The following is a 25867-nucleotide window of genomic DNA, read 5'->3' as shown; positions in this document are numbered from 1 at the left end:
CAGACACAGACTTTGTGTAGTGACCCAATGGATAAGGTTACAAATGCAAGCAATGGAAATGAGGTTCACACATTGATCTGTTGTGCTCACTTTCCCTGATGGAGTATGGAACTCATGTAACAGGGAAGATCTCATATCAGAACTGCTGTTCTTCCATGTTAAAAATACTCAGTTGGGTTGTTTGGGCATGAAGAGAAGATGTCTCTTGGTTGTCTTGTGTAGGGGGTGTGATAGGCACAGTCCAGAGGCTAAAGGTCTAGAAATCCAAGAACAGATTCAGGTCATGCTGGAGAGATTTTTAGCTATCACTTTGTCTAGAAACACCTAGATATTACACATGATGAGATAGGAGTGTTGTTGGGGACAGGAAGTTTGGTCTACCCTGTACAGCTTAATATCACCATGGTCCTCATCAAGTCAGGTAGTATAGAAAGTGGACAGAAGCAATGGATTTCTTGAAATGGGCTTTCAGGGAAGGAAAATATTTCCCAGAATTCCTGCCATGATGAAACATGATGATGCCAGCTGCTTCAGCTTTTGAATTATTTTCCTTGATTTTGGAAAATTCACTCCATATATTCTACACACACAAATGCTGAGAGGAACACTGATACCTTAACCACAACTGGCAAGGGTCACCATTAGGGAAAGTATTTTTACAGCCACATGATTTCCTTCAATTTGAGTGAGATTTTTCTTGGCATTCACATATGCTGTAGATCTAAATGGTCCAAAGATAATTTTCAGGCTTGCTAAAAAAAGCCCAAAATGAGTTTCATAACTCTCATTTTTTAATGCTGAAGTGGCATCAGTAAGAAATAATAACACAATTAAAAAAAAATGTTCAGTACTGGTCTCAACTAAGAGCACTTGTATCTTTCAGCTTTTCCCGGTTAGGGGTCGCCACAGCAGAACTCCGGTCCACTAATGATTGGCAGTCGATTTTTACGTACCAGCTTGCCAGGCCTGACGCACAACCTTCAACGAAGGTACGCCCATTCACGCATGTCTCCACGCAGAAGACGCTCTAGCTGAGAATCGAACTGGACAGCATCTTACTGTGAGGCGACAACGCTACCGCAGCACCACCAACGAGAGCACTACATCAGCAAAAACAACAAACCACACAATTATATACTAATTACTGAAGAAAAACATAAGCCAATGTAGCAAAAGGCTGGCAAATAATGGTTTATTTTTCCTTTTAGTTGTTAGTCCTTGACCCACTGTTAACTATCCTATTTTTCGGGTTCCTGATAGTCGTTTATTATTGAAATTGATGGCAGGATCTGGATTTCATCATATTGCAGATGAGGGAACAACATTTAACTGATTCACATAAGAAGGAGATATTGTGAGTCCAGCCAGGCATGGATGTGTGTACCTACATGAACGTGATGCACAGAGAGTGAGTATTAAGTATTTGAAATGTAGAATCTAACAAAAGGCAGCAACAAAACAATAGCATTGCCAGTTCTTCTCCAAGAAAGGAAAACTGTCTGCATATTACTCTGCAAAAGCGCTACTGCAGAATGGGGGCTGATAGAGAAACCCCAGTCTATAGACGTATGGGTAGATGCCATTCCACATATGTAATAAACAGGGAAACATTTTAATACAGAAAAGGTTATGTGAAGCAAAATGTGTTCTTGATTTTCTGTGGTATATGTGAGGATAAGTAAATAGCCTTAATGAGAATCTGGCATAAAAAAAACAATGAAAATATATTATAATCCTGCAAATTCTAAGGAATAATACATGGTATGATAGTAATGGAATTGTTATGGCTACTGTAAACTGGCTGGAGTCAAAACAGTTGGAATTAGGCTGAATGAAGAAATTATGCTTCTTTGTGTGTGTGTGTGTGTGTGTGTGTGTGTGTGTGTGTGTGTGTGTGTGTGTGTGTGTGTGTGTGTGTGTGTGTGTGTATATATATATATATATATATATAATACATATATATATATATCTATATATATATATATATATATATATATCTAGTTATATGGGTCTACTTCATAAAACTGAAATTTCATATAATTGAATTTCATAACATTAAGACCATAACATCAAAAATTCAAAACACTGAAAACCTAAAACACTGAAAATTCAGAACATTGAAAATGACATTGCACAAGTAAATAATATCACCTCCACCTACAACCCCACCTAACTAACACACACACTTTCTGCTATGTTTCTGCAAGGGGGCAACCCCCCTGCACCCCACATCCCCCATAAATTAAATATACCAACTCCAAGATCACACTACAGTGGAAAAAAGTTAATTTCTTTACCTTAGTGTATGGTGATTGTGATACAGTGAGGTTAGGAAATTAACTTTTTTCCACTATAGTGCTAGTGCAATCTTGGAGTTGGTATATTTAATTTACGGGGGGGGTGCAGAGCCCCCACATGGGGGGTGTAGGGGGCTTGCCCCCTGCAAAAACATAGTAGAAAGTATGCTTGTTAGTTAGGTGTTGTTATAGGTGGAGAGGATGTTATTTGCATATGTATTGTAGTTTTCAATGTTACAAAGCACACTTTCAATGTTCTGAGTTTTCAATGTTTTGGGATTTAGATGTTTTGGTCTCAGTGTTGTATAATTCAGCATTATGAAATTTCAATGTTATGAAGTAGACCCATATATATATATATATATATATATATATATATATATATATATATATATATATATATATATATACATACAGATAAACAGATATATGTATCCATGTCTATAAATATGTATATGTCTACCTATATCTATCTACCTATCTATATCCATCCATCCATAACCCCTTTTCTCCCATTTTTGCACATGGGGTTGAGGTGGCCCTCCAACAGTGACAATCATCAATATCCTAAAGTTACACCACCAGGTGGCTAGCCCTGATGCTTTGCATCTTGCACACCACACACTCATTTTCAGACACACACACATATACACACTCACACCTGTGGCCAATTTAGAGAGTCCTGTCCACCTGCTGCATATACTTACACAAAATGCAGTACATAAAACTGCACTTCTTTCTCTTCTGAATACCCTGCACTTCTACTATATAAGACAGCTTTATGTACATGTAGCATCAGCTATGGTACCAGCATGCCACTAAGTAGCAGCCATTTTACTTTCTTGAAACTAACATTTGAATTATATATTTTTCACTGTTTTGTCCTCATTGCAGACACTGTTGCGGTACTAGCCATGGCTTTCACCTGCATAAGAGAGCAGTTCACCTGGGACCAGAAGCGGAGAATTGACAGTACACTGAATACTATGATTAAACAGCTTGTGAATCAAACTAAATCAGATGGGATCATCGGAAATATATACAGCACTGGTCTTGCTGTGCAGGTAAGGGTCTAGAAAGAGAAAAGATGTATGTAGTAATTTGGAGTTACAAAAGCATTATTACATTTCATACCTCTCATCCTCAGAGCACAAGAAATCTGGATAAAGGCAAAATAATGGTGGAAGAAAAATAGGGACATATTTTAAATATTGCTCTTATAAGCTTAGAGAGTTACAAGAATAAGAATAATAGATTTTGCATTGACATACATTTTATGGAGGATATGAACTCTGAAACCCAATGTCTATCATTATTAAGTGACTTCATGAAAATTTGGATTGCTGAGAGGTATGTCAGTTACATATCTGGAAGAACACACAAAATTAACACAATGTGCATAAAGGAATTAGAAAGATTCAAAAACTAGTTTGGAAATACTTGCAACTCTGAAATGTCGATTCTTTTCTACATCTAGGGAATGATTTTAAGGTGCAAAAACAGATGCTCTGCTTCAAAAGGAACATTTTCATAAATAAATCTCTTCAATCCTTTTCACATAATGAAATGACACTGCCCATGATGCCACAAACTCTGGTGTAGCCAGAAAGTACATCAACAGTAGCAGAACCAACGACTAATTTGATATACAAGCACTGCTGCACAGCAATATGTAAAGCCCCAAGCTAGAAGAAAAAGTGTAATAAGGACTGTTATATCTCTGAAAAGAATATCTTAATCGATACTGCAGTAGCTAACCAACTGCTTTGCTATGGCTGGTAAGGCCTGAGGGTTAAGGTACCTTTAGAGTTGAAGCATATGCTTCCCTGTTCAACCTGCATGCAGAAATGATAACCCAGAATTACATTACAAGTCCAACGTGTTGCAGTGATACTCTAGATATCACGTATCCTAGTTTCATATACTTTTTTTACTCTAGTGACTACTGACTATTAACTTATTTTGTCACTCTGCTACCCATTTGTTGCAAGTTCACCCTGGACTGCTACCCCATCAGTATTTGTTGGCAGATCCCATAATTTTGACGACAGTCTGCCTAATGATACTTTCCTCTGTGGATGACCTGAGACCAGGGCAAGACACAACAGGAGAGGGAATTACCACCCAGACAGTAATATAGGAATTTTATGTCTCCCCTAAATGAAATCAGACAAAGTAATTACCAAGAAGTTGGAAAAAAGGCATCTCATCTTTTATCCACCTGAAAAATCTAAGGTTATTAGAGGCATTAATTCATGTGATTTGCCTGATATAAACAGCAATCATTATTGGGTTTCTAAAATTATCATGACTGACAAGCACACAAAAGATTTTTTCAATTCTTCATGTTGACTTTTTTGCCAGTATATGGTTGGGTTTAGAATATAGATACTTAAGATCAAAGAATGGGCTGCATTTGTTTGAATTTGGGATGAGTGTGATTCATTACAACCAAAATCTAATGCAAATAGATTAACCACTGTAAACTCTATAAGCTTCTGCTTATTCCAGAAACGTAAATAAAAGGTTTTCTTCACTGTATAATATACTCTTCAATAGTAATAGTTCTATATAAATGAAACTGACTGTTATTAATAAAACCATGTAACTTATGTCCATGATAAATATATACTGCAGCTTTTCTCTCTGGACCTCTTCTGAAAAAGACTACGGCTCAGTCAGACTATCCCAGTAAGCAATTGTTAATAAATAACTATACAATGACCCCCCCCCATTAATATTCCAAAACATGCATGCTGATTGGCCAGCGTGCTCGTCGTAAATCCCACAATAAATCAACAGAAAAAGGTCCGGTCGCCTGAACTTTTTTCGTTGGTATAAAGTGTCCAAAACTTTTTTTTTAATAAAAAAAAAATGGAGCGGGTCTACTTTATTCTATCGAAACCGCATTATGTAGAATGCGAGTTCATCGACACGTAATCAGTGAACCGTGAATCCCCAAACGCACAAAACCACGAAATTCGAAATGTCAAAGTGTTTTGGTTGGCCCGTCTGCGCTACAGATCCGTAAGGTAAGTGTGCGATAGTTACGGACATTAGGGTTAGGATTAAGGTAAGGGTTAAGGTAAGTGCATAGATAGGTAATGTAAGATGGGTAATGTATTTAACATTTAGTGTAGGGTTTGAGGTAGGGGTTTGGTTAGTGTATGTGTGTGGTTTATTTATTTTGATTGGGTATAGCTCCGTAGGGTAAGTGTGCGGTAGTTACGGATCTTAGGGTTAGGGAGGGGTTAAGGATAGTGCATAGATAGTGGTGTATGTGGGGTTTAGTGTAGGGTTAGAAGTAGGATTTTAGTTGGTGTATGTTTGTGGTTTATTTATTTTGTTTGGGTGGGTAGTATGTTTCGGGCGGTGGGGTTGGCCAAGTATGACAATTCGGTATTTTGATTTTCGCAGTTTCTTATGTTTGATTATTTCACAGTTCAGTGTATATGTGTCGATGGAGTAGTGTTCGATGCAATGCATTTTTGTTTAAATAAAGTAGACCCAATGGAGCATCATAGACTTTCTTTTTTCCGTTGCTTCTGTTTCAAAGCATCGATGTACTGGGTATGCATGGGAACGCAAGTCCCATACACATGCGCAGTACATCAATACAAGGAAGCAGTATACCACCACCAGCAGAAGAACAGTAATGCACCGTTATACAAAGACATTATTTAAGAAAAGCAAGTATTTTTTTTCTTAAATAATGCCATTGTATAATAGCAATAACCAACTCCGTGGTTGTGGTATATAAAAGATTTACCCACGGTTGGCTTTATTTAATTTCTCAGGCTTCGCCCTCATGATTAAACCACACCAACTGTGGGTAAATCTTCAATATACCACAACCACGTCACCGGTTATTGCTAAAATAACTTACAGAAGTTATCTTTTGAGATATGACAGCAGATACTTAAATAGTATTGCTGTTGTTCTATAAATGTGGTAACTGAAACCTGGTATTCAGATGGGAAATAGTGTAACAACTCTCTAGCATTTGTTTTTTATTACAGTACTTGGACAGTATGCATAAGAAGAGGCTGAGGTTTTCCCATTTTTGTTACGGACACTCATCAGGTTAAAGACATTAGCATTTCTTCAGATTCACATATCAGAATGGATTGTGTCAGAGTTAGTAAATATTAGTAACGAGAGGCAACTCCAAAACACTGAGATTTAACAAAGTTATTTGAATTTCTTCATTTAGTGGATTTTCAGAATAAAGTTAAAGTAAATAAACTTAACCAACACAAACTGCAGTGAGGTTGACACATTTACTACTCTAAAAAAAAACTTACTAGTTATACAAAGAAGGGCCTAATGTAAATTGTGACTACCCCACCAGAGTAAATAATATTAAGGATAACTTTTGCAATGATATTACAACACACCATTAGAACTTGAACCTTGCCACTTTAGATAGCAGAGTACATTATGATTATTATTATTATTATTATTATTATTATTAGTCTGTATAATAACAGACCTGCCTTATGAGTAGTGTCTTAAAGCCATTTCCCTGTACTCAGTGGCATTAATTTCTCTTATGGACAGAGGTGAATTATAAATGTCTGGGCCTCAATGTCCTATTTGGATACAGGACATCATTACTCTTTTGGGAATATTTAGCTAGACTTAGAAAGCCCCCACCCCCCCCTGGATCATTAGCCTAGTAACAATCTATGAATATCTATCTCCCTTAGAAACAACTAGCTTTGACTATTACCCCAGAAAACACAACAGACACATTAAACTATTAAAATATGCTATAGAAGCAAATGAATAATAACTTTTGGACTTGAAAATTAAACTGATTAGGAAGTCTACTGGCACTTACAGGAAAAAATAAAAATGAGAACTATCTGAACTGTGATTCTACATGAAGGTAAAAACAAATTGTAATGGTTCATAGGTCTTCTTTTGAAACAAATAGTGCAATAAATAACAGGTGCATACTGTATACCTAGTGTTTAAGAGCTGATTCTCCTGGTGGTAAAAAAGGCCCCCAAAATCAGATATAAGAATATATAATAAAGTTATTTTTTTCTGATGTCAGGGTTTTTAAGCTTGCATTAGTATTTACAGTTAACAAGAGTTTTCCAGTGTGCAAGATCTGGCAGAAAGAAAAAAGAAATCCAGCAACATTTTTTATGACAAAATTAAAGTGATCAATCAACTTGATTTCCTTAATTTGTTTGGTAATGAGTACTATAAGGATAGAGTTAACTCTGAGGTTTTAATTCACAGTACTGAACAAGGTAACAAAAGCAATGAATAGAGGGTCCTTTTGTTTCTTCTAATGGTAACAAAGCCACAGAGGTAGACTTGCTCAGCTATAGAGATCTAAACAAGCTTGGGCACATGTTGACTGGTTCTTTGTCATTTCTGTCTAATTCGTCATTTGAAAGGCTTAATGTGCCAGCAGAATTGAGACCAGACATTGTTAGACCTATATATAAAATAACCAAGCTACTGGCATACTCCAGACCAAGTTGTTTGCCATTTAGTACTAGAGAGGTAACACAAAAGGTTATCCTAAATGCCTTACAGGTAGAAATTAATGAGTTGGATAACAATGTTTTTATTTTACATTCTTTCTAGGACAGGTCTACTTAAACTTGTAAGATATTGTAGTTTACAACAGTATAATTTGTGTCTGATTAAAAGTATGAGGAAGACATAATTTACATAGAATGTTCATATATTGACTCTGTTTATCATTAGCCGTTAATTTAAAAAAGAAATTGCACTCCTCGTCCCTGGTGTTTGTTGATATTCAACTCCTTCTTATAACGAGTCAGCCTATTTGTTCCTCATCATCAAAGTGAGGAATGGCTGGAAGAGGACACCATTCAGACAGCCATTAAGAATGGATATAAGTTTTTTTCATTTTAGTTTCTAATTCCTATTCCATGGACATGGTGAAGTGTATGGGGATGAACATGCAATGAGATGATAGTGGGGGATATCCTCTTACTTCCACAATGGACATTCCCTACTGGTATGCCCATCTCAACCACAAGGCATGGGGGGTGAGCTTCCTAGTCTTCTCCAGGGAGTTAACACCATCCAGTGTACCCCAGAGTTTCTGAAACCCCTGTCCCTAGAAGAGGTGAGCAGGACATGCCCACTCACTCCTCCCCCTCCCTCAATGGCTCTCCAATGCTGGGGCTACTAGTCAAACCTTGGTCCATGGGACAAAGTTAATAATTTGTCTTCTGCTCCTTGCAGTGTTGTAAGGGGACATGGTTTTAGTAGTGATTATGAGTTGTATGTTTATTATTGCCTTTATTGAAATTATTTGTATCTAGTGAGATGAAGGTAATTACATTTAATATATTCTACTGCTGCAGTTGTTATTTAGCTCATAGTGTTTAAGAGTGGAATCTTCCTAAAATCCATTGGACTTTTAATGTGGTGTGGCAAGCTACAGTATACTTTTCCTCAAATTGTGGTGGTTCTTGATGAAATATAAAATACAAGACAACATACAATGTAAAAATTAAAATGCAAGCCAACATGATGAAGATAATGTGGTCAAAGTATAGATACTTTTTTAATGATATGGCTAGTGTACAGCTCACATTTTTTATCCTGTACATTGTATAGTTTATAGTTTTTCTTAGATTTTTTTTTTTATTGGCAATGGCATATTAGACATCTGTCCCTGGAACTGGGCATATGACATGCCAGAACTCCACAAGTGGTTGTTCTAAAATCTCATAATCTCCATTGAGGCAGCTGAACCATCTTCTGTTCCTTGTTTTCCTCACTGCAGCTAGACCGCAGTACACTTGGGCTGCTGTCTGAACCCACATTACCACCAGAAGCATAGACAAATACCTGCCTTTTTATCTTCAGTGGGTCAGTTAATAACATATACATATATATATATATATATATATATATATATATATATATATATATATATATATATATATATGTGTGTGTGTGTGTGTGTGTGTGTGTGTATATATATATATATATATATATATATATATATATATATATTTCATCTTGCCAAGTGTACCCAATGATAGCAGCAATTAATAAATTGGGATCAATCTAAAACATCAAGAAATGAAGTTATTTGTTTAACATTGTCTAGAAAGTAGTTGATGCTGAACTTATTTAAGATTTCAAGCTTTCTTGACTGGAGTCTAACCTAATTTATTGTGCTGTTTTTAACAACTGTATTGCTCTTACCATATATTACTTTATGATTAAATAGGTTAATTGCTAAAGATCTCCTGATTCTGTACATTTTGCTGTAGCAACATCTAGAAAGCCTGAACAATTTCATTTGCATACATATTCTTTGCAGCTTCACAGTAAAATAGAACCATTCTCTTTTCATCTTTACAGGCTTTAACAGGGGCCAAAACATTCTATAAAACCAGTGACTGGGACTACACTCAAACCATTCAGAAACTTCTCAAGGAAATTCCAAATGGAGCCTTCAATAACCCAATGGCAGCCTCACAGGTCATCCCTTCACTAGTGGACAGGACTTACTTAGATGTTAACAAGCTGCAGTGTTCACTGGACACCGGTAAGTTTTCTGTTAATAGTAGGGGCAGAGCATCTCTCCCTTAAAGAGGTAAATGGTAAAAAAGAAAAACAATGCCAGAAGAATATGGGAATACAGAGAAAAACCAAAAGGATGGAGGCCACGAAAAAAAAGACAGACAGACTGGGGTAGCATTTAAAAGAAGAGGCCAAGAATAAAATGAATGTGAGGGAAGATATGAGGTCAGAGCTGATGAAGATATAAAGAGGAAAAAGCCTGTGTTAAGCAAACAATACTTTCTATCTTATAGTAAAATATTACATTCAGAAAGAGTTGTGAACCAAATCTCCTCAAAGATTTATTAAATGTCAGAAAAATAGTTTTCACAACCTTCTATTAGCTATGCTGGCTAACTTGGTTTAAATGGCAGACATGGGAATTCATTGCAAAATCTTTCAGAAAAAAAATATTCCAGTCATTATTATCTTACCTTGTATAAGCCCAGAGATAATAATTGGGAAAGAATATACTAGCCCTGTATGAGCCCAGAGGTCATAACCGGGAAAGAAAATAGCAGCATGTAAGCCACATAGCTACATTTCTGCAACATGATCCCGAGAGACAATGGCATGAGTGTTTTAAAAGAAAGTCACAGAGAACTCCACAGCTTTGAGGAAGACACAGATCTAGACAGTTCTCTTACAGACAGTGGTAGTGAATGGTGTACAACATGACAGATGGATAAGGGACGACCAAACAAATTCTTCAAAGGCATTCTCAGTGTGAACCAACACACTGGTGGAGAGTAGTGCAGAATTAGACAGAATCCAAAGGAAGAATGTCACTTATTGTTTTACAGCACAAGACAGGGGTAACATGGAATTAGAGAGATCCCTGAGGGGCAGTGGATCTGGGGACTGGAAAGACTATCAGGGGTAGCTCCAAACCTCTAGTCGAGAGAGTGGTAACACAGGACTATGTATAGCCCTTATGGTAAAAGATGAGGATTATGCACCACAAATAGGGAGGTTAGTCAATGAAGTAGTTTTCCAGTGTAATCATGGAGGACTGCATCTGGTAAGGAAGGCACTAAAGTTGCACCTTAACTGATGTGGCCTTAATGCTTTTGCAGATAATGCTTTAGTTTTATGATTTCTTGTTTTCATTATGCAAATTAAAAATCTCATAAACAAAGTATTAATTACTAGCACTTTCTCCCATTCCAGGCGGAGGAAACCTTGTAGGAATCCAGTATATGGAGTGTCACCTAAGCAGAACTGACATTTTATTTTAAGTATTTCCTTCTGTTTTTGCTCCCCTTTTCTCAACCATTTCTGACATTATTGAGGAATGTAACAGTGGTAGATTTGCAGTAATTTTTTTTTTCTTTTTAGGGCATGCGTGTATTCTTCATAAAGTATACTGCATGACACATTCATTTTGTTTCCCTTTTTGGGCAATATAGTCATCGTAAACATTTGTTGTAATACAGGTAATATACATAAGGTAAATATTGAATACAGCTTGCTCTGTAAACTAAATGTTGCATTATGACAGGACAAATGGCTCAATGAGAGAAAGAGAGAGAGAGATCAGGTTAATCCTTAGTGCTGTAGATCAGTGTGCATATCTCTTTAAGAAACCTGCTGTGGGCATGTGCTAAGTGTATTGATTACTGAGCACATGCAGGGACAGAGTGCCATTTAGCAGTAGGCTGTTGAGATGCAAGCATGCATGTGTGTAAGCTCTATATGTTAATCAGTTTGTTTATATTTACTGATGCTGCTTTCCATCCTGGTGGGTTTCTATACAATAAAGAATCTTAAATGAACTACCCCACCTGCTTGTCTTCCATGGATTAGGTGGCAAGCAACATGGTGTCAGAAGTGGCATGTCTAAAGGATATGGTGTCAGAAGCAGCATATCTAATGGCTAGAAAAAACTCTAGTTTCTCTAGTTTGACTTTGAGAGGCATTCAGTTACAGTTGGTGGTATGTGCAGGAGTGGACCATCCTTTGCTGCAAGTATAATTTACAAAACAGGTCAGAAACTAATTTCTAATGTTAAAACTTGCTCAAACTATTTCTTATTCACAAAATATGAAACAAAGCATACACACTACTTTAAATGATATTAAGATAAGTTGAAATGTCCAATATTGCTAAAAATATTTGAATTACTACTGAAAATGTTTGAAATAAAGTCAGACGCATAAAATGAATAAAATAAATAGAAATGACCACATTTTTTCAATACGCTCTTTGCAAAGTCGTATTTTTCGTATTAACTGATGCTGCCTGAGTTTGTGTATGAAATGCTTGCATATTTGTGCAGTGTTACATTAAAGTTATTTCATAAAAACAGCCATTTCAGAGCATATTTTGCAAAGTACAGTGTTTCGAAGAGTTTATTGTGCAATTGTGTGTTACTGCAGGCTGCAGAGAGGCAGTTTGTTCATACATAATTACAAGGGCCATATTTTCAGTGCATTTGTGCATATTTGTTGGCATGGCTGAAGGATTTCGAAAAAGAGGTCCACTAGTGTTTGATAATAATATAGCAGAGAACTGGAGAGTGTTTGAGCAAGAGTATGACATTTTCATACAGGCTGCATTTTCTGATGAAGATGACTGTAGAAAGGCATTTATTCTACTTAATTTAGTTGGGACAGAAGCCATAGAAAGGAAACGTTCATTTGTGTACATACCTAATATCTTTACTGGAGAGGGGAAAACTGTCATATTGTTGTACAGGCTGAGTCAAGGTGGGACCCTGAGTGCTTAAAATGTAAATTTAGAGAAATGTGTAACCCCCAGAAAAACATTACAGTGGAGAGGCACTTATTTTACACAAGGGATCAAAAGCCAGGTGAAACTTTTGCTGCATATATAACCGACTTGAGAAATAAAGCTAAAATATGCAGATTTGGTGACTTAAAGGGACAGTCCCACCATCTAAAATTCGGACCAAGCTCTTCTTTGCAAGGAGAAGGCATAATGGTTTTAGCCCCGTTCATTCTGGAATGTCAGCACTAGTCCCAGCCATCTTCCCCCTGAGAGGTTTATTCCTGGAAATATTTAATCCCCTCGTGAAATGCCCTGTTGCTGAACTTTTGTTCCTCACCATCTTCCTACACGCATCTCTTTTACAGCTAAAGCTAAAGCTGTGATCTTTACCCAGACACATGTTTATGGATGTTTTTTCCCCCCATAAATAATCTGTATCTATCAGATAAAAAAAGAGTTGAGCAGTCTTAGCAGTACAAACTGCAGTGAGGCAGTCATTTTTTAATAATTATTCATTGCAGGAAACAGGATAGGGGTTGCCATTTGGGAGCAAGAAATGTTTTCTGTGTGTTGTGCACAGAGAAATTTATCTTTTGACTGGACTGAAGAAAACAGCTGATGCTGCTTAAAGGGGCATTATCCTGTTCCTAAACTCGGTATCTTGCCTTGGACTGAAGCTGACCAGTGTGCACATATGCCCATTTTGAAGCCAGCATGATGAAAAAGCGTAGCAGTTAAAAGAAACGCTAGTCACTCCGAGCCATTCCTTTCCATTTACATGTTGTTATAGAAAGCATCTCAAACTGCATCTCAGATACTTGCCTTTGCACCTAAGTGCAAAACGTGCTGCAGAGCAATACACGTTTAACAACATTCTATTTACATGACATAGGATATTATCTTAAAAAAAAAGACTCTTTCTAATTTAGTACTTTCCTTAAGAGCTATGCTTTCCTAAATAGCCACATTCAGCAATACAGTACATGTAACTGTTGCACAGAAAAATAAAATGCTACAGTTTATTTTTTTCTGTCATTTTTGCTGCATGCTTGACTGTAGTGACTGCCGGTGCTGCAAGTTTAGAATGTAACTGTAATTTGCACCCCAGTCAATGTCATTCTGCTGATATCTTGATTTCTGCAATATAATTTGTTGAATTAATTCCAACTACTTGGGCATGATAATTTGACTATCAGGTGATAACTGACATTTTCTTACATAATGTGGGTGACTGAAGGGCAGCAGCAAAAGTATAACAGTTACCGATCTTAAACAGATTAGATTAATTACTGTACAGCAGTCAGCAAGTGCATTCTTTTTATAAGCAATATGGGTGATGAAAGGGCAACAACAAAAGGATAAGCATTGCCAATCTTACGGAACTTGCAAATAGATTGCATTAGTTACTATAGGGCTTTCATAAAGTGTAATTCTATCACAGACAGTAAGTAGTTGCATACATTTGGCTGTCTGACTTCATTCATTTCGGCAGAGTTACAGCTGAGCAACTCACTCCTTTTGATCTTTGTGAATATTTGTCAGTTTCTTTTTTTTTTCCATAATAAATCTTTATTGTTATATTATTTTCATACACAAGTAAAAACAAACACAAAATTTTAAAAGAAAAAATACAAAACAAAAGACTACTAACTAATATCACTAACTATCACACCAAACAAATATACAATATTTACAAGAATGCTTCCATGTAAACATTAAGAATAGAGAAAAAACAAAAAGTAGTTAATAATATTTCCAGTAATATACAGTTTAAATACAAAATTCTCTCCAAGCAAGTATATAAATGTGAATACCTTCAAGTTAAAAGTGTTATGCTAATATAATATTAAATATCTGCTCCCAAATTTCTGGGTTATTAATGTTTTTATTATTCGGCCTTAAGAGTAGTTTATGAGCTAATATATGCCTTGTTGCCAAAACTCTAAAGCTTTCCCAAGGTGTTTTAGATGGGTCTAACCAATTAGTGGCTATATAAAGCTTCATTAACAGAAAAATATTAATATATATACTACTTTGTGATCTAGGGAGTTCTTTCGGAGGAATATGTAAAATCGTAAATTTCCATGACAACGTTGTACTTTGGTACCCATCTTCTGAAGCTGAATCTTAATGGAATTCCAAAGCTTATATATGCATTTACAGCTCCAGAACATATGAAGAATATCAGCTGGTTGATTTTTACAGTATGGACAAGTTGGAGAGTTTTTAGAATTAAATTTATGCAGGGTAAGGCGTGTATAATATGCATTATTCCATATCATTAACTGAGTATACATCAATTTTTGAAGAGAAGTAGATTTGATAGTCAGGTTAATTGCTTTTAACATCTTACTTTTGTCTGTCACTAAAATTTTCTCTTCCCAATAGTTGGATAACAGAATTTTATCATGAAATTTAAAGTCTTTAATTAATTTATTTGTTGTTGTTATATATTTAATATCCTGTTGGAGGGCTTGCCACAACTCAAAGCATTTATCAACATTTTCATCTTCAGATTTAAAATTTATAAAGTAGCTCATAGCAAGTTCTCTAATTTGTCTCAAAATAACAAGATAATTTTTGGGTAAATTAAATTCTTGTCTTATTTGATTGGCCGAGCGGTCCAGATATTTGTATATATCAATCAAAGTTAAATTAACTATCAGTGGAAACATTTTAAGATCAATTAATTGATTGTTCAATTTTAAATTAGGATTCCTATGAAAGGGTTGAAAAACATCATATACTGACCCAGATCCAAAGATTGAAATAAATCTTGTATAGATAATATGTTAGTTTTAAATATTTGTCAGTTTCTGTTCCATTCACATATAGTGGTTACATTCTTCCAGTTTTTAAACTCTTTTTTGCACATGCCTCTCAACTGTCCAGATTTTAGCAGAATGTCTATTTGAGTCCTATTTTTAGCATGTTCCTCACAAAATATGTGTTTTTTCTGGCAATTCTTTGTATATTGCAATAGCTAATTAATGGCATGCAGTTGAGTTTTAGATGCATGCTAACACAAGACCTGTTTTATTCTAAGTATATATAAATATATTTCAACTGTGTTCAGAAAACCCACATACTCATATATGTTATTGCAGTTCTCCAGCTCTCATCCCTATAAGCAGAAAGAAAGCTGTAGTAAAGGGACAGCTGGTTAGGGTGGCGTGTATGAGCTCATTACATAGGGATTTTATGAAGGAATGTGATACTTTGATGGGTATATTTTCTAAAAGAGGTTATCCCCTGGCCATGGTTCAGGAACTCATAGGTGAGGTTATAACAAAAAGACAGTCAGGTCATTTTAGCCCTGTATTACAAATAGATGAGGGAATGATTGACATTATGGTAAATATAAATAAGGAAGACAATAATAATAAATATAAAAAATATTCCAGAGCTTTAGTTACATCATTTAACATGGAGAGTTCAAAAATTAGATGGATCCTAAATAAGACTTGGAACATTTTGAGGGAGAATAGCAGTATTTTGCATATACTGGGAGATGGGCCCACCATAATTTACAGAAGGGGACAAAACATAAAAAAAAAAACATAATAGAGATGAAGCATACAGGTTTAGCTGTTAATCTGAGGATGTCTAAGTGTGGCAGATGTAATATGTGTAGACATATATTGGAAGGTGACAGGATTATTATTAGGAATAGGGATTTCACCTTGCATGGTAAATATAATTGTAATACTGCTGGAGTGGTTTACGGAGTTTGTTGTTAGTTATATGATGCTTTTTATCTAAGCAAAATGGAATGCAAGCTCTGTAACCACATTTATGAACACTTATATGATACATAAAAAAAAAAAAAAAAAGAAAAACAACAAATGCCCTGTATAGACATCTGGAACAACATAGTAACTTTTTTAAGTTTTGTGTGTTAGAAAAAGTGGAAAGGAACCCAGAAGGGGTCCTTGATCTAGTATTTTAGAAAAACAAATTAATCTGGCAATTAAGGTTGGAATCCTATAGGCATCCTGGGTTGAATGAGAGGATTAGTATTGCCCCAATATTGAAGTTAAAGGCTTTAACTAGATAGAGGCAAAATGGTGGTCTAACACATTTCTAAATTTATAACATTTTGGTGATGTTGTATATTTTAGCTTATGTTGCATAAGTGAGTGTAAATTGTATAATTTTGAGTAGTATATATTTTAGTATATTATGTTTATTTCAGGACGTTTTTATCTTTATACTGGCAATGTATATGGAGTTTGAATGATCACATGATACTGTTTTTGGAGAGTCACATGATTTTGTATGTGCTATTTAAAGAATGGGAGGGAAAAAGATATATATCTGATGAAGTTTTATGTTTTTTAAAACAAAAATGCTTATACTATTAAAGTGAGTCGCTAGCCTTTCGTGAATGTAGTTGGAGTGTTTGATGCTTTTTCTTGTACCTGGTGTCTTTGTTTGTTCCTAGTTTGTCTACTGTCTGAGTTTTTAGGATTGTTGTGCCATGTTTTGTGCATAAGTAGTAGGTTCATAGGTTTATACTAGACTAATGACCACTAGAGTCTTTACAAGTCCAAAATCAGGTATAACTTTTAAATATTACCCTGATTCACGTTAGAAGGAGAATAACCGTATTTTCAACAACACAGATTACCTAAAGACTAACAAGTATAAAATTCTAATGTCTGACATTACGAACTGACTGTAATCTTCAGTGATTTACCAGAAAAGCAAAGTATTTTATAAGGAGAAGGGTAATAATATGAGGCAAAATCAGGGATAGTTGAGCAATATGAAGCAGTTAATTACCAGTAATATTGCTTTCATATTTTTCAGTCTGATGATTGTTTTGTGGTGTGGGTGGCTAGTTATTTCCACAGATTTCCTTATCTGGGTGTAATTTTTTCTTGATTTTCATATGGGTTGTTGCAATCACAAATTGTAATATATTATATTATATTATATTATATTATATTATATTATATTATATTATAGCAATAACCCATGCCTGGGTGTGGGTAATGCTGGATTGGTGGGGTTTGGTCACGAGGGTGAAGCCCGAGTGGCCAAACAAAGACAACCGTGAGTAAATCCAGCATTACCCACACCCAGAAGTGGGTTATTGCTATTATAAAATGACATTATTTAAGAAACAAATGCCTACTTTTCTTAAATAATGGCATTGTATAATGCCTCCTTGCTGCCCTTCTGCAGCTGTCTGGTATTTTGCGGCAGTTCTGATGTACTGCACATGCGTATGCTTACGCAGTACATCAGAGCTGTGGGTGGAAGCAATGGAGAAAGTAAGATCTCTGTTGCTTTTTACAAAGTGTCTTGGTATGTTAAAGGAGTTTAACAAAGCGAGACAGCTTTAAAAAAAACAACGGAGAATCTCTGTTGCTTTTTTTAAAGCTGTCTCGCTATGTTAAACCCATTTAACATAGCGAGACAGTGTCTAAAAAGCAACGGAGAAAGGAAGATCTCCGTTACTTTTTTTAAAGCTGTCTCGCTATGTTAAACTCCTTTAACATAGCAAGACAGTGTCTAAAAAGCAACGGAGATCTTGCCCTCTCCGTTGCTTTAAAAAAAGACTTGTACTAATGGAAAAAGTCTGGGCGACCGGACCTTTTTCCATTAGTATAAGTCTGATTTACAATGTGCATGCTGACCAATCAGCGTGCACATTTTAGAATATTAATGGGGGGATCATTGTATAATATATTATATCATATATCATATATCATATATTATTATATTATATTATATTATATTACATTACATTAGTGGGGTGTAGGCAGAGGCAACATGTGTAAGGGCAAGGTCAAGCATGAAATTTGTTGACTGACATCTGACTACTGGGAAAGTCTAATTGGGTAGGCGTCCATTTATACTGGAGGCCCAGGGAGAAAAGTTCCACAGTATTTCAAAAATATTTTGAAAACAATTTTGAAAGCCTCAAAAATAAAACAAAACAAAATTAGTTAAAACAAATTAAACTTATATAAGAATAATTTAGTCATTAGAGAAAGTTTAGACAGATTTTAGAAGTTAAAGGTAAACTAGTATAACACATACAGGAATTGCAATATGAAGTTAGGGAAAAAATAAGTTATTACACACAGTTAGGATGTGAGTGAGAAGTGGGAGTAAGGATGTGTAAGCTATGAATATGAACTTGTTCATACTTAGGAATATCGTTATCCTGAGGTTGAGCAAAAACAGAGACAAATTTTGGCTAACAAGTATTTCAGAATGGTTTTGAAAGACTGGAGGGAGGGTATTGATCTATTGATGGATATAGGTAAGGAGTCCCATGCCTTAGCAAAATGGTATAAATATAGGTCATGCCCTGCAGATCTGATAGGGATGTGGACAGAAATGTTTGTCCTCACTGAATCATAATGATGGAGTACGAACATAGTTATATAGAATGGTATTTAGTGCTAGACAAGCAGATGATTGTTGGCTAATGTTGCAGGTGGGATGGAGTATGAACATAGTTGTATAGAATGGTATTTAGTGCTAGACAAGCAGATGATAGCTGGCTAATGTAAGTAGGAAGAAGCTCTGTATATGTTAGTTGATGGGCTAGTTCTAACCAATTTAGGCTTTCAGTACTATACAGTAGTGGATTCTGAAAGGGGCATTTGCTGCAAATTTAGCCACTTTACCATACCATTACTCAAATTCTGCATTTTGTCCCACCTGACAGTTAGTAAGAATGGATGCTCCATAAACTAATGGGGGGGGGCTAAGTAGTGGTGAGTGTAGCTTTACTTGTCTTGGTGAGAATGTTTTTGGATCTCTAAAACATTCCAAATTTTTGGTGAGTTTTTTATGCATTTGTGTACATGCGTGTCAAATGTAAGATTATAGGTTCATAGGTAACTACTAGGCTGGCTGCTCTGGCAGGCCATTTTATCTATCTAATTTCCATTTTTGTGTTTTAAATAACCTATCTCATTTGGTTATAGACTGACCTTATCTGTCCCATGGTTGATAATTACATATTACCCTTAATGAGAATAACTGGGATCATACCATAGATAATTTGAGTGGACCCATGCCTAGGATAAAGCATTTAGGAGCTGCATCTGCCTATTTGTAGTGCATGGGGCAGTTCTGGGGTAAATTTTCTGTTTCACATCCATATATCTAAGTTGCACTTGAAAATGGACATGATGAACTTTGTTTTATATGACTGGGAAGTATGTTCCACAGCAGCAGTATCCTCTGCGAAATATACCTGTCCCTTCAAACTGTTCTATTAATGTTGCAGAAGAGGTTTGGATGCCTAGGCAAAGTATTTCTGATGCCATATGACTTACTGATGTGCAGTAAATCCATTAGTAATAGGTCAGAAGATGCCTTCTATGCTAGACACAGGTTGCATCTTAGGAGTCTATAGGATACTGAGTATAGTGACAGGGCTCAGTCGGTCCATGTAGGATCTGTTGTTTAGGCCTTGTATCCTTTTAGTAAGGTATTTTTATGGGAGCTCCAGTTGTTGTATGTGTCTGAACAGATACATGCCAAAGGGGACATTATGTGCAATGACTGGCCCAGTGAAGCATGAGTAAATGGGGTCAATGACATCCCTACATCAAGACACAATCCCTTTGTTTATAATCTGTGCAATACAGAAGGACTTTCTTACAACAACAGACACATGTTGGTCAAAAATTAAGTCACTGTCCATATAAGTTCCCATATCCTGAACAACTGGGTCAAGTCTTAGGGGCCCATTGTCATTGTGGTAGTTCCCGGGGTAGATGACTTCCTAAAAGATACAGTGACACAGTGTTTAGTATTTAGTTTCAGACCATGATTTTGACACCAGTTATTTATTTGAGACAAACCTCCCTGCAGGATGGCCAAGTCGTTTGAGGATTCAGTGACTGTTCCTAGCATGCAGTCATCTGCAAACTTAGTCATCATCATCCACTTTTATCATTATTACTGTGAAGGCTGCTAGCCTAGCCAGATAGAATTTTATAGATAATTCTGTCATTCATAAATATGAATGTTGAATTACAGACCTGTTTTCTTAACTGAAAGAAAATACTGTGAAATGTTGAACTTAAAACAATGTAGCAGCATTGCCCTCTGCTGTAAAGAAAGATACGTCAAGCATTTCTTGTCTGTCCTTATAAAATTAAAACTTATAAAATAAGTTAAAATTATTTCATGTGTGTCCCTTTGAAGTTAGAATTTGGAGTCAATGAGTTTAAGTGAAGCATCCTGTCTATTGTTTTAACTTAAGGAATAATTACTAGAGTTTACATATGGAATGTCTTTTATTGATGTAGTTTCCTGCAGGTGCAAGATAACAAGAATGTAGTATCTGTCATCCTGGGAACACCAGGAAAGTGTGAAATGATGTAATGGGAACAAGGACTGCAATAGCAATTTAAACAGAGAGAATCAGAAGGCATTAAGCATTTTTTGTCTTGACCATTCAACTCACAGCACTGTCTTGCTCATATGTAAGTTATCTTAGACTTGTTTTCTTTTAAAAATAGCTAGAAACTAGAAATATTAGACTGCTTTTCTGTAATGTCAGAACTGTATGACTGAATTATTTTAAGTATTTCAGTGTGACCTCTGAACTCTTGACTAGCACTCTGTAGTAAGAAGTATTATCTTGTGTTTTTATTATTGATTATTAAACATTTTAAAACCTTTCAACTGTGGCTGTTTTGTGTAGAGATAAGTTAAGCTCCAAGAGTACATTGCATGTATATAAGGATCCTGTACCAAGTCACTATAATAAGCCTTGACTGGTTAGTCATACTACCAATTGGATAATAATATTGCACAGTAATAATTGGACACCCTTTTAAGGGCTTTTGAGTAGCTAATAAATATTAGCTGGGCAGTGGCAGGGTACTACCGTATAGTCTGGGAAAAGGAGGCACAGCTGGAGAACCTGTGCCAGCCTTCCCCAGAAGTGTCTGTGTGGTTGTATAAACTCTTATCTCAAAGTATGTGTGTGTCAGCTACTCGGGCAGGGACATGAAGCACTGGTTGGACAGAGAGGGTGCTGGAGATTTTAGCTTGCCCAGCTGGCTGAGATCTGGACCCTATAGCTGTGCCAGTGTGGAGTCTTATTGGGGACCTGGAGAGCAAGGGAGCAACCAGCCCTAGACTGACTGTGATCTCTGTGTGCTCTTAAGGGAAATTGCACTTTACTCTGTATTTGTTATCCTTTCCTCCTATATGAGACACCCATCTCTGGTGTTAGTGGTGATGATTGAGGTTCCTTGATTGCTGGGCCAGGGCACGGGCATCACATTTGTGTTTGGCAGTGGTGGGATATCCACATCACATATTAATTAGTTGGCAAATACTAATTGGCTTGTAGTGGTATGGGTAGAGTGAATCCTGTAGCTTGTGTACATTGAGCTTTGAAGGTGTTTTGTATTCTAAATCAGCCACGCAGTGAATACTCAGAGGTCAGATCACAATTGTTTTATTTCTTTTGTTAGCTTAGTTAGAGTGAGCAGGCAGCATGTCAACAGAGGAGTATGGAAAGCTGACAAGGAGCCAGCTGGTGGAGATGTGCCAGGCTAGGGGACTGGTGCATGGAAACCTGACAAAGGCAGACTTGATTGCAGCCTTGTTTACAGCTGCATCAGAAAACAGCAACCAGGAGGACAATCAGACTGGCAGTGGAGATATAAAACCATTGGAGAATGGACAGCTCAACCTTTCTGCAGCAGACTTAAAAATACAGCTGGAGCTAAAGAGACTTGAGTTGGAGGCCAGGGATGTAGAATTAGAAGCAGCTGAGAGACTGAGACATCTAGAAAGTGAGGAGAATGAGAAACTGCTACACATAGAAGCTGAGGAAAAAGAGAGGCAGAGGCAGCATGAGAAGGAGATGCTGACTCTTTGCCAGAGTCATGGAGGTAATGAGGAAGGGAGTAACTGGACCCCAGAAGCACAAAAGGTCAGTAAATTTCTTCCGAAGTTTAAAGAGGGGGATAATTTTGATAGTTTCATTCATATGTTTGAGAGGGTATGTAAACAGCATGAAGTCGACCAAGGGCTCTGGGTACTGTTCCTGACCCCCTTACTCCATGGTAAAGCTGTAACTGTATTATCTAAAATGTTTGATGTTGCATGTTTTGATTATACTGCTGCAAAAAATTGTTTATTAGAGTTTTTTAAACTAACACCTGAAACATATAGGAAAGAGTTTTGTGAGCATAAACGCAAGGCAGATGAAAGTGTGTGTGAATATGCTGCTAAATTGAGCACTTATTTCCATTTTTGAAGGGCTGGCAGACCTTTTGGTGAAGGAACAATCCCTTAGCACTTTGCCTGAGGACAGGAGGATTTGGTTAGCTGATAGACGATGTGCTACTTCAGATGAGTTGGGGGAGAAGGGAGACCTATACCTGGCAAAAAGGGCAGCCTTGCACAGGAAGGGGACCCCAGTACTGCTCATGGGTATAAAGGAACCCATGGTGGGCAGCACAGACTGCCCCAACAGAATCTGCCAGTAGCAGGGGAAGCCACTAGTCTAGGTACATGTCCAGGAGCTAGGGTTAAATGTTTTGAATGCAACCAGTGGGGTCATGTGGTATACAGGTGTCCACAGAGGCAAGATAGGGAACAAAAGGTGAGGGAGCCAGTAAGTGAGAAAGACAAAATGCCAATAGTAGGTTGTCTTGAAACAACAAAGGTACCAAACTACCATTCTGCAGATGTCCTGAAAGGGAACAATTTGGATGAGGCAGTACCATGTGCTTATGCAGTTACACAGTCAGGCTAAGAGACAAGCATGTGGGTCTGGTAGCCTGGGGAAGACACAGACAGCCTGCATACTTGTAGCTAGGACTGATTAGGTGGTTACTTCAGGGAGGGGGCTACACTGTAGCAGTGAGACTGAACGTGAGCCACAGCTGCTTTGGGTGCTGATGTTCCCTTGGACAGAGTGACTGCAAAGGTAGAGGTGAGTAGTAGTACCCAGGCTGACAGTGAGGCACCACTGTCAGAGGATGCCAGACTTCCTGTGGAAGGGGAGCTGGGAAGGGTTACAAGTAGAGAGTTGAGACAGCCTCAGCTCTCAGATTCTACATTGCAAGGCCTGAAGCAGCTAGCTAGGGAGGCACCTGATTCTCAAGGGAAGGGGAATCTTTATACTGGGACAAAGGGTTACTGTACAGAGAGTGGACCCCTGAGGGAGGGCTAAAAGGTGAGAAAGTACAGCAGTTAATAGTGCCTAGAGCCTACCATCTGGCACTTCTAGCCATAGTCCATGATTTTTCTTTTGCAGGTCATATGGGCATAAAACATACAAAGAGGCATATTATGCAGAACTTCTATTGGCCTGGAATTTCCCGAGATGTAACAGGGTACTACAGGACCTGTGAGCAGTGCCAAAAGGTTGGCAACACAGGATACAAGGTGAGAGCTCCTTTGATGCCTTCGCCAGTGATTGAGGAGACATTTCAGAGGGTAGCTATGGTTATTGTGGGTCCTCTGAGTACCCCAAGTTCCACAGGGTAAAAATATATCCACAGGTTTTTTACCCTTTGAGTTGCTGCATGGACAGGGGATGAGGGGACTTCTAAATTTAATTTGAGATGAGTGGGAAGGTGAGTGCGAGTCTCACAAGGAATCTGTTGTAGCATATGTCCTAAACCTCAGGACAAGGCTCAGGGAACTCATGGGCTTGGCCCAGGAGAACCTGGCAGAATTCCAAAAACAGAAAAAGGTGTGGTATAACAGGAATGTTCAAGCTAGAGAGTATGCTGTGAGGCAGCAGATAATGGTTCTCATTTCTGTCAGACACAACAAGCTGCAAGCATGAGTTTCTTCTGTTGTACTTAACCCATTATTCTATACTTTTTAGATAGTTGTAAGCAGGATCTAATAACTCTTTCAGACAGATTTTAGTTAAGGAGTATTTAGCAGGTCAGATAATACTTTTCCAGAAACCATCTGTTTTTTTAAACATTTTAGTTTATATTTCCTCTGAACAAAACTGTACATTGTCTGTACACTTATTTTCTCTAACTGTATAACCCAGCTTCTTTTATTTAAAAGATGTTTATTAATCCTAAAAGCTCATGGCTATTTATTGATTGATGTAAGGGTACTCACTGCTGTGAGACAACTAGTTTTTGACATCTGTCACTGACTGAGCCACTCTGCTTAGCTTTACATTACCATCAATTTCCATATTTTATTTGGTTTACTTTTTCTTAAGAGTGAAAGAGTAACAGAAATTTGGCAGGCTTGATCTGGCTGGTAACAGTTCTAACATAAATTAGAATAGGGTTGTAGAACTAAAAGTTATTACTAGCATCTTACTGGAATTATTGTGTGTGTCTGTGTGTGTGTGTGTGTGTGTGTGTGTGTGTGTGTGTGTGTGTGTGTGTGTGTGTGTGTGTGTGTGTGTGTGAGAGCTTGCAAATGAAACAGTTTATTTATATTGCAGTTACTGTGGATAATCAATGATTGTGACACACTGAATTCAAAGTGAAGTTGAAGAAGGACCTTTGTGGTTGTGGAAGTTGTCAGCTCTGCTCATGCATCAGTGACTAACAGTTAGTCAATATTTGCATGACTAGCTGTTTGTATTGACATCTTTGTTTTTGATACTCTTCTTAACTTTGCAGTTAAACAGATAAAACTAAATTTTCAGTAGGCAAAATGAAAGTATTTACATGTGTATAGATGGAGTTTTGCAGTCAATCTTATCCCCTTCCTCATATAAAGATTTGATAATTAAGTTTCAGACACAGTCTCAACAGCTAAAATTGAGGGTGGCAACAGTGACACTGCCAGCCCGGCTATCTGGAATTTTGTGAATATTAATATGATTCATATAGGTTCATAGGTAAATAGGTAGGTACTAGGCTTTCGGCCATAGGGCCTATACAAGCCTAGCCAAAAAGGTAACCAGGCTTTTGCCACCTAAGAAAATTATCTGTTACAGTATGACTGATTTTTCCTACAGTTAAAAATTGAAAGAACTGGTGTGGCTTTTGTGGGAGTGACCCATGTGTGGGTGTGGGTCTAGGGGTGTTCCTTGAGTATGGTGTGGGTGAAGCTTAAGGAGTGCCAGAGCAATACTTCGCCTATGGTGCCATTTCAGCTAAGGCTGGTCCTGAATGAGGCTAAGTGGGTGATTGAGTAAATAATGAATGATTTTTGGCAGTGTGGCATGCCTGACCACCTTCTCAGTATATGAAGCATCATTGTTGGCTTACACTATACTTTTAGTATTCACATGCAACAGGATTTGGGAGAGCCTTATGAAAAAGAAAACTTTCCCA

The 25867-nt window shown here is 37.0% G+C and overlaps 1 protein-coding gene across 1 annotated transcript in view; it reads left to right on the top strand.

Annotated features, from left to right (window-relative positions):
* LOC122811874 (cobalamin binding intrinsic factor-like) overlaps positions 1–25867 on the top strand; it is a 206904-nt gene that overhangs the window by 56753 nt on the left and 124284 nt on the right. The window contains exons 5-6 of the mRNA XM_044084009.1: positions 3192–3361; positions 9669–9855. Coding sequence (XP_043939944.1) covers positions 3192–3361; positions 9669–9855 — 357 coding nt within the window. The remainder of the gene's footprint in view (positions 1–3191; positions 3362–9668; positions 9856–25867) is intronic.

Source organism: Protopterus annectens, chromosome 9.part0, assembly GCF_019279795.1.
Source record: "Protopterus annectens isolate FY-2018-M chromosome 9.part0, PAN1.0, whole genome shotgun sequence".
In the NCBI taxonomy this organism is placed as follows: domain Eukaryota; kingdom Metazoa; phylum Chordata; order Ceratodontiformes; family Protopteridae; genus Protopterus; species Protopterus annectens.
Note: the sequence above shows the minus strand (reverse complement) of the source record. Positions and strands in the feature narration are given on the sequence as shown.